General features: G+C 34.0%; 1 protein-coding gene across 1 annotated transcript; it reads right to left on the reverse strand.

Moving 5' to 3' along the window:
* Positions 3,229-5,197, reverse strand: LOC108661985. Its single transcript, XM_018120980.1, has 2 exons — positions 5,168-5,197; positions 3,229-4,434 (listed from the first exon to the last, which is right to left on the reverse strand). The coding sequence occupies exon 2, from the start codon at positions 4,426-4,428 to the stop codon at positions 3,661-3,663; it is 768 nt and encodes a 255-aa protein (XP_017976469.1). The 5' UTR covers positions 4,429-4,434; positions 5,168-5,197; the 3' UTR covers positions 3,229-3,660.

The raw sequence follows: 10,518 nt of genomic DNA on the forward strand, positions 1-10,518 counted from the left end.
CCCACATATCCATAGCTTAGGTAAAATTCTCAGACTTATCCAAAGTCTTGGTGGAGTAATTTTTGAAATTTACACTTTTACCCCCGTAAAAGTCAAAAATTACATTTTTGCCCCAAAAATTGAAAAATTGCCCATAGACATATTTTTCATCCCTTATACTCATACCATTCTCCAATTTGTCAAATTTGATCTAAATTCTCTCAAAATCTCAAATTTTGTCCGCGGGTGGCAAAATTACGATTTTGCCCCTACACTCTAGAAATCACTGGAATTAAACTTTTTCACTGCCAAACCCTCAAATTATACTCCAATACTCAAATCATACTCCAATAAGTCAAATGGGGCTAAAAAAATTCTTTTCTAAAAATTCCCATTGTGTCCTTGGGTGGCAAATGACCATTTTGCCCCTAGATAGTAAAAATTCTAGTTTGACTTCAAATTGATCCTCGAACTCCAAATCACCATATTAAACCATTCTGGGACTTTAATATTCTTAATTTCATTTTAAATTCTCTATTTGATCTAGTTCGAGACTTAAATTAACTTAATTGTACCATTTGGTACATTGTCGTCTTTTAACGATTTTTCTTTCAGGGCTTTCCAAGTATGCAAGCATATTGTCAATCATATGAATGACATGGAAAGTATTTTATAAGGTCGGGCTTGACAACACTACCCCCCTTAAAATAAAATTTTGACCTCAAAATTTCATGTACTGAACTCAGAGAAAAGGTGGGGGTATTGTTTTCTCATCTAATGCTCGACTTCTTATGTCCTCCCCTTTATAGGGAATTTCGATTTGTTCACCTCATTTACCTCCAATTCAACTCAAGTACTTCGCTTATGTCTATTATTATCCTTTAAAATCAGATCAACAATAACCTTCACAATTATGATCTCTTATATCGAGACACCAAGCATGCTTCTATTACTATCATTAAGCTTGAACCATAACTCCATCTCAATCATACCAATTTCGATCGCATTTTATTCTTATTTAGGTATACCAATCACTATCTTATTACTTCATTCCATATCAAACTTCTCGACTTTCATTCATTCATCCTATCCTCATACACTATTGTGTAGTTTACAACATCATTAACACGCCATACTCATTCCTGTACATATCCTCAGCGTTCAGGAAAATTAATGGCTTTAATTATTTCTACATATTTCATGTTTACTTTGCATTTAGGAAATTTCAATCTTCTTAATCCTATTAATCCATCTCATATGGCTTAATCGTACTATAGATTATATTCCCTTAACTATTTCTCCAAAATTCCTTAGGTCACCATAAATCGTCTTCTGATAAGATTCTTAATCGTTACATTATCTATACAACTCATCAAATATATTGAGTTCAAATCTCGAACCACTAAAACCATTATTCATTTAGTTGGGTACATCACTACTCCACACATACATATACATATACATTCAAATGTCTATATTCCTCATTATGTATACGAGTCTCTGTTTTCAAATGCCTTCAGACTAATTTCTCTTAATTCATTCCCATCCACAATCAAGATTCAATAGAATAAGCTTCATAATTCATACAAATTCTCATCATGCCTGTGTATAGTTCCTCATCATTTATATACTTATATTCTCTTCTTATCGTTTCCAATTATATGCTTAAGTTTCCTTGTACTGTATATCATTGCATCACAATGTCATCTCCATTGAATTATAATCTATTATGCGTGTATGTTTTATAATCCCATTGGTATCTCAAAAATTTATCTTGACTTGATCATTGCATCTTATGCAATACTACAATTCCTAAAAGTCATCCTTATTCCTCGATTATCCTTCATGTCTCCTATATATTGTATCCTTATTGCATTTCGATATTGATTTGTCACTTAAAACTCAGATTCATTTGAATCATGTATGCCTCACGCATTTTCGAATTCCAATTCCCATAATATATTAAGAAAGTTTCATTATCTGACTTCATTATCAAGGTTAACTTCTATCATCCTTTATTCCACTCTTTCATATGAATATAACATCATTCTTCCTTAACTAATTTACAAATTGTACTTGAAATTACAAGACTTGAAACTAAATTCTCCTCAAGTACTTTTTAATGTTAATACTTATACCACTCTCAGCTTATAGCTTCCTTTTTATAACTACATAACTTAGTGCTTGCTTTCACAAGATCCATGGCAGAACTTCTCTTGAGTATTTCCTTAGGGATATTTATTTTAAATTTATGTCTCACAACATATGATCATTTAACCCGTAACTTAGCCATTTGGCTCCTTAGCAAGTTTCAAAGTCACGCATCTTATGCCCATCATGTATAACTTATAATTCTTTCTCAAGGGCGTGTAAACATTCTTGAAACACTTAATCACTTATTTACTCTTTTATACACCAAGTATATCATTTCCATAAAGGCATGCCCAACTACTCATGCTTCAATTTATCTCCATGGGTTTCTAGCATGTCACCTAGTTTACTTGTGTTGTTACTAATCCTTTCCTTTCAACAAGGTCAAGACAAGATCAGTATATTCTCATAACAATATTCTATATAAACTCATTTGCTATATCATTATTGAAATCTTTATTTACATTTTCCTCACTTGGTATTGACATCTCTTATCAGTATCTCATACATTCATCTAACCTTTCGCTCGCTTCCTCTTTAGTCTTTAACAAGACTTAATCTCTTGTCTTCTTTATTTCTTAAGATTTGACTTCAGTCATCATATTATTCATCTTAACACTCCACATGTTAATTTATTTTTATGTAGCCATCTCAAAAATTCTCTAACTTTTCTTTCTCTTACATGCCAATATATATAAGGCAATAAAAAAAAAAAACTTTGCAATTTCACTCATCATCTTTATCTTAATACCTCCCAATGCACTTAAGACTCCAAACAACAAAGCTTAGCATGAAAACCAATGACCATTCTTCAACTCGTGAGTTTCATCTTCATGCCACTCTCAATTTGCTCTTGCTTTCTAGCCATTAGGGGTTCTTAACGTGACAGCGTTTGATAGTCAGTACTGTGGCGTTGCAACGGTTTGAATTCACTTTATCTTAGCAACTCTTCCACCTTTAAAGCTACTACCTCAATTATTCACAATCGTGTGGCTTCCCTTCGAGTCTATACCACAATTAGCAAGACTAACTTTCTATCACAAGTGTGCGATCAAAACATTGATTTAACGTATTTATTTTGCCACTAGCATTCATATATCTTTACCATAACATTTAATACAAGTTTGCTTAAGCAAAGATCTCCAAATTTATTCATAGCTACATGTATCTCAAATTGCTCATCACTTATCATCAGTCAATAAATCCCACTCGAAAATACCCTTTCCATATTGTATAGTGATTTCACCATATAGCATCACTGCACGATGTTCCTCCATTCTACTATCACGCATACTCCATAGAAATTAATTAAAAGATTTACGTACCTTAACTAATGCTAATTCCATTTAATCATATCTTAAATACTTCAAACTTGTAAATTACAACTCCAAATGTATGTCCATATATTGATAATCTTTATATATTTCATGATCATGAAAACTACAACTTACAAACTAGCTTTCTATCATATGTACTTTATTAGAGCACTAATTTCAACATATTTAATCTACCCTTGGTGGTATGTCAAAATCATCCCTGTCTCGGTTGCAATCCAGAGGAATCTCTCCTCTGCATATCCGTATGAGCTGGTGGAGATGGAGCAGCTACCGTAGCCCGTCCTAACTGTGGACAATCTCTCCTAATGTGACCCAGTTGATCACAATGAAAACATCGTGCAGGCCCTCTGCACGGCCCAACATGATAATTCCCACAATTTCTGCATCTACGTGAACTTCCTGAAACAGAGGAGTTTTTGCCCCTGTTTGGTGGCTGACTAGAAGATACACTTAGACTTCTCCTTTTTGCTAACTCAGCTCGCAGACTCTTATTTTCATTCGCAAGCTTCTCGGCTCTTAAAGCCATTCGCACCACCTCTTTAGCCACGGTTGCGTCCGACTCACCCATAAAAGAAACACAACTATGTTGCCTAGCCTCTTTAAGCTTCTTAGAATCAGAAACATCCAGCACTGGTGGTGGGACAGGAGGTGGGGATGGTGGTACTGAAGGAGCAGCCAGAGGAACTGTAGGAAGAGCTTGACCAGCCTGAGCCTGGCCAGCAATAGCAGTAAAGAAGGCTGCTAATGCCTGAACTGCCTCAAGAGGCATAGCAGGAATACTAGTAAGTGGTAGAGGAGGTGGAGGATGTGGAGGAGTCTTGGTTTGTTCAGCAGTAGGTGCTGCCCGAATGGTGGATGCAGTCAATTCCTCCTCTATTGCACCTAACTGACGACGTTGGAAACGACCTCTTCCCCTTCCAGCTGATCTAGTGAAAGGTGGTTGTTCGCGTCGAGGAGACATAATAATCTATAATAGGGAACAAAGTGAGTTTAGGCAACCTCAGGCTCTATATGCTTATGCATGTATTTTATTCAACCTAACCTAACTTAACTCGGGGCCACACTGACACTGTAAATTTTTAAAACAGCTTTAAAATAACTTTAAACCCAAAACTCTAATCTTTCAAACCAACAGCTCTGATACCAACTTAATTGTCACGACCCGGAACTCCCATCGAGCCCGTGACAACCGCCGCGACGTCTCAATTTACATTCATTACCCAGAATGTCAACCGAGACCCCGCAAGGCTTTAATATCAGCTTCTCATTTCCCCTGTGGGTAACTGTTTCCAAATACCACATTTTAAAAGATTTTAAACTGTTTCCAACTTAAACAAATGAAATAATAATTTCCGTCTCACAGGGGTATTTTTGTCATTTATCCCAAAAATCTCAAAAATCATCTAAAAATATAGTATGTAAGTGGAAAACACATATTTCTTAATCAAAAATAATTTTGGATGTCTAAAACATTCGTTTAAAATGGAATTATGACTGTTATAATAAAATAAAAATATTCAATAAAATATTCAATTTTCACATAAAACGATATTTTAAGAACACTGCATAAATAATTTTTATAGCGTAAAAGCAAAATAAATTCTTACATACCGTAATACAGATAACCAAAGTATAGAATTTAATTTACAGTGACACGTGGGCCCACGAATGACCAAAAGTATCAAAAGAAATGAACCTACAGTCTTTGGATGTGGCAAGTTCAACTGTAATCCTCGCCGATATCAGTTATCTACAATCTATTCTGAGCCTGAAATGGGTGGAAATGAGGGTGGTGAGATTATAAAATCCCAGTGAGTAAACAAACATCACTCAAAATATCTAAAGTCGAGTAAAAGGAGACTATTAAAACATTTCATCAAACTGTAATTTATCATCTTTCAACTTATTTCAACCAAATGAAATCAATTTATTTAAAGCAAGTAATCAGTATGGCTTATGAATTTCTTAAAAAGCTTGGCTCATGCCAAAAATTATTATCATACTCAGTTATTTGGGATACCTTGGCCGAGGGCTATCCCAACTGAGTCCGCCAAGGCTATTAGAAAGTCATGTTTTTATTTTGAAAACATAGCCATTCCTTGACGTTGGCCGAGTTCCCCTTCACGAGGTGGTTTGGCGTGAAGTGAACTCTAAAAGTTATACCTCAGGAGTTACCCTACTCGCCTCTCCAACCGAGGTAAAAATATAACAGGATTCCGTGCCCCTCTAATAGGCTAGTCCACAGAATCCAGCCCACTGCAGCAGGTCAAACCCACCATACAATAAAATTTTGACAGCATGACAGGGCTAATATATTACTACCCAGCCTGCAAGGGTAAAATAAAGCAATTCATATAATTCATAAAAAACACAGCCCAGCCAGTCATGCCAATACAATAACATAAGCCATTAATTCAATTTTAAATTTACAACATATCAGTGGTCTCCAATTACTCTATTTTCAAAATCGTTATTTCGTTTCAAGACAATTTATAAAATATTTTCATTTAAACTCATTTTGTTTACAAAACATAAAAATTTACCATTTGAACTCATTTTCATAAAATTCACCAAAACCGAATAAAAACATACTTTAGATAATTAAAATGATGGTAAGGTTACTCACCGTGTCTAGAGTGGGGATTTTCGAAATACTCAGACTATTGGTCCTCGGGTGCAATTCCCTTGCCTTTATCAGAGGACTCACCACCTTGACACAGTACAAAATCGAGAAATTCACCACATTGGTACTAAATTGAAATTAAACTAATTTAGACTACTAATGCTTGATATGGAATGCAAAAATGTCTAAATTTTTGCCTAAATGCGGTGTTAGCCTATTTCGGTCTTTTACCCGATAAATTGATATACGCGTCCGTTTAAACTCCAAATTAATTTTTTTCAGTTTCTATACCTCAATTGCACCCAAATTGACTTAATGTCCCTCAGTGTGGTGCAAATTATCAGTCCCGATAACAAATTACGAAAATACCCCTAGTGGGTAAAAATTTGTATTTTTGCTCCGAAAATTTCCATTATTTTTCTAGGCTCATAATTCATCATTATTCATCATAATTCCTCAAATAACCATCAAGATCAGCAGCCAATATTCCCCTAGAAAATTCAGCATAATGGGTTTCAATGGGAAAAAATTATATTTCTAGCTTATTTTTGCTATATTTCAATATAACTTAACTAAAATCACTTAATTCAATTAAAATCAACCAAAAATCAAGCTCAAAACTCATCCATGGAGGTTTGGCCAGCATGGGTGTCCATACCCACTTTCTAATTTTGCATGGAAATGAGAAAAAAATGCATGGGTAGTGAAAATCACAAGGAAAATCAATGAAATTTACCTTTTTAATGCTTGATTTCTTGATTTCTCTTGATTTTCCCCAAATTTTTCAGGTAGGATTCTTGTTTTTTTTTTTCCCCTTTTCTCCCCTGGTTTGGACAGCTGAAGAAGATGAGAATTCTGGAATTTTTACCTTTTTAAAGGCTAAAATAATATAATATTATTTTATTCATTTTTTTAATGTTTTATTAATTCCTTAAATTCTAGCCATCCATTTGTTTCCAAATTTTCACCATACACTTGTCCCACATATCCATAGCTTAGATAAAATTCTCAGACTTATCCAAAGTCTTGGTGGAGTAATTTATGAAATTTACACTTTTTCTCCCGTAAAAGTCAAAAATTACATTTTTGCCCAAAAAACTGAAAAATTGCCTATAGACATATTTTTCATCCGTTATACTCATACCATTCTCCAATTTGTCAAATTTGATCTAAATTCTCTCAAAATCTCAAATTTTATCCGCGAGTGGTAAAATTATGATTTTTGCCCCTACACTCTAGAAATCACCGAAATTAAACTTTTTCACTACCAAACCCTCAAATTATACTCCAATACTCAAATCATACTCCAATAAGTCAAGTGGGCCAAAAAAAAAAATTCTTTTCTAAGAATTCCCATTGTGTCCTTAGGTGGCAAATGACCATTTTGCCCCTAGACAATAAAAATTCCGGTTTGACTCCAAATTGATCATCGAACTCCAAATCACCATATTAAACCATTCTGGGACTTTAATATTCTTAATTTCCTTTTGAATTCTCTATTTGATCTAGTTCGAGGCTTAAATTAACTTAATTGTACCATTTGGTACATTGTCGTCTTTTAACGATTTTTCTTTCGGGGCTTTCCAAGTATGCAAGCATATTGTCAATCATATGAATGACATGGAAAGTATTTTATAAGATCGAGCTTGACATAGATATTCCAAGCTCCAATAAACTTAGAATTATTCTTAATCTCATTAACAATAATTCAAGCTTATTAACCATGAATCACTCCACCATATATTCATGGTTGCACTTTTGGATTAACTATAATTACAAGAAACAATTCAATACTTGATATTAATTGTTAGTTGTCCAATTGGAAACCTTATATTGTGAACCCTCATAACCATCCAATGACAAAAGATAAAATTATCGTTTTACCCTTTATGTCAATTTTGTCCTTTAGTTTCAAATTTCATCCAATTAGTGATTCAATACTCTAGATCTAATCTTTTGAGTATCCGATGTGATGAGTAGCTAATTCATCAATCCACTAGGCCCAGATTAATCACCAATCTTTTTGAAATCACTAGAAGTGATGTTAATGCTATGAACTTCATTATCTTGATATATGTTCCCAGATGTTCATCTCGATTATAATCCCAAAATACGGAGTCTAGATCAACGCTTTATGATGATCATGCTCATGGTAAATCAAAGATTATAAGGAGATTAAACACGAGTCCACTATCCATCAGGATTTCAGTTCTACTATAAGCAAATGCATAAGTGTGAGATCAAGATTTGTTGGTCCCAAGTAAATGTGCTAGAGGGGGGGTGAAAAACACTTTTTGGCTCTTAATCAAATTGGCTCTAAGTTGAGAACAAGTTTAAGATCAATAAAGACTCGTTCTATGCAAGATGAGGGAATGATTTAAGAAGGAATAAAAATAAAAACAAAAATAGAGTAGACAATATGCAACAATTTATAATGGTTCGATCCAAGATTTACATCCACTACCTTGATTATCCAACCAAGGATTTTTCAAACTAATCCACTATGAACCGGTGAAATTCACAAGCTTTCACCAAGCTTTACAATGGCTTTTACCAAGCTTAGCTAAAACCTTTCACAATAGTTTTTATCGGGATCAACTAAAACCCAGAGTGGTTTTTCAAAGGCTCAACCACAACCTTTCACAATGGTTTTTCATAAGCTCAACCAAAACCCAAAGTGGTTTTTCAAAGGCTCAACCACAACCTACAACAATGGTTTTTCTCACGGGATCAACCAAAACCCAACAACTAACTTTTTAAGGCTAAGTTAGAACCTATACACTCAATCAAGCAATCCCAGCTTGAATAAATCCCTTAAAGTGCCTTGCACACTCTAAGTAATTAAGAAACGAAGAAAAGATGAAGTACAATTGATCACCTAGCTGATCTAAGATGTACAAAGCTAAGCTCAAACACTTTTTCAAAGGATAAGAGTGAAATACAAGTGAAAAGAGAAGGTTTTTGGTCTTCTAAGCTCAAAATCACTTTGGATAACTTCTCTCTCTTATTTTTGACTGTTGGAGAGGCTTTAAATATGTAAAACCCGACTCTATAAATACATGTCATGACATACATGCACTGAGTAGCATGTTATTATGCTAAGAAAAGCACCTAAGAATAGACGAAACTCGATATTGTACCTAATGGTACACTTGAGTTGATTTAACCTCGAACTAGTTCAAATAGGAATTGTAGGATGAAATTTAATATTTTATAGTCAAGGAATGACTAAAAATGATTGTTCGGAGTTCGAGGGTTCATTTGGGGTAAAATTGAAAATTTGGATGTTTAGGGGCAAAATCGTCATTTTGCCACCTAAGATAATAATTTGATCATGGAGTGAAATTTTTGACCAAGATTAACTATTTGGAGTATAATTTAATGATAGGAAGTGAAAAAGTTTAATTTTGGTGATTTCTGGAGTGTAGGGGCAAAATCGTAATTTTACCACCTGCGGACAAAATTTGAGATTTTGAGAGAATTTAGATCAAATTTGACAAATTGGAGAATAGTATGAGTATAAGGGATGAAAAATATGTCTATGGGAAATTTTTCAATTTTTTGGGCAAAAATGTAATTTTTCACTTTTACGGGGGCAAAAGTGTAAATTTTAAAAATTACTCCACCGAGACTTTGGATAAGTCTGAGAATTTTATCTAAGCTATGGATATGTGGGATAAGTATATGGTGAAAATTTGGAAACAAATGGATGAAATTTTAAAAATGGACCAATGGGAAAGTGACACGTGGCATTTTAAAATAAAATAATATTATTTTAATGAAAAGTCAGCCCATTTAAACCCCATTTTAAGTGCTGGCCGGCCATAAGGAAGAACAAGAGAGGAAATAGAGAGGAAAGGAAGAAAAAAAGAAAAACCAAAGAGAAACAAGAAAATTCAAAGGGGAATTCACGATTTTCGACCGTTTACGCGTCTAATGATAAGATTTTTCGATTTTAGCTTGATTTCTACCTTCCTATGCCTTTATTTCCATTTAGCATGCTTGAGGAGAGAGATAAAAAAGTAATATCAAGGGCTGGACGAAATTCTAGGGGAGAGAAATTGAAACTTTTAGGTTTTGATTTTTAGTTAAATTGATAGTTTTAGTTAGTTAAATGTGTTTAGAAATTAAATTGGGCAAGAAATCATTAAATTTTCACAATACCCACTCTTGGCTGGATGCTCAATGCTGTACAATGATGATGAATTGATTTTATTCTAAGGGAAATGAAGAGAAAATGATGAAAAACGATTAAACGTGATTGAACAACAAAGTAGAAAATTAACCGAGTTAATGTCCCATTTTTGGCCGAATTTTCCAAGGAAGGGAGTGAGCTGATTTTGTTATTTTTAGAAGGTTATTGGCTGATATTTAATGGTTAGAAATGTTGGAGAGAGAATGGGATGATTTAGAGCTAAAATGGAGCGC

Source organism: Theobroma cacao, chromosome 1 (genome assembly GCF_000208745.1).
Source record: "Theobroma cacao cultivar B97-61/B2 chromosome 1, Criollo_cocoa_genome_V2, whole genome shotgun sequence".
NCBI classification, from domain to species: Eukaryota; Viridiplantae; Streptophyta; class Magnoliopsida; order Malvales; family Malvaceae; genus Theobroma; species Theobroma cacao.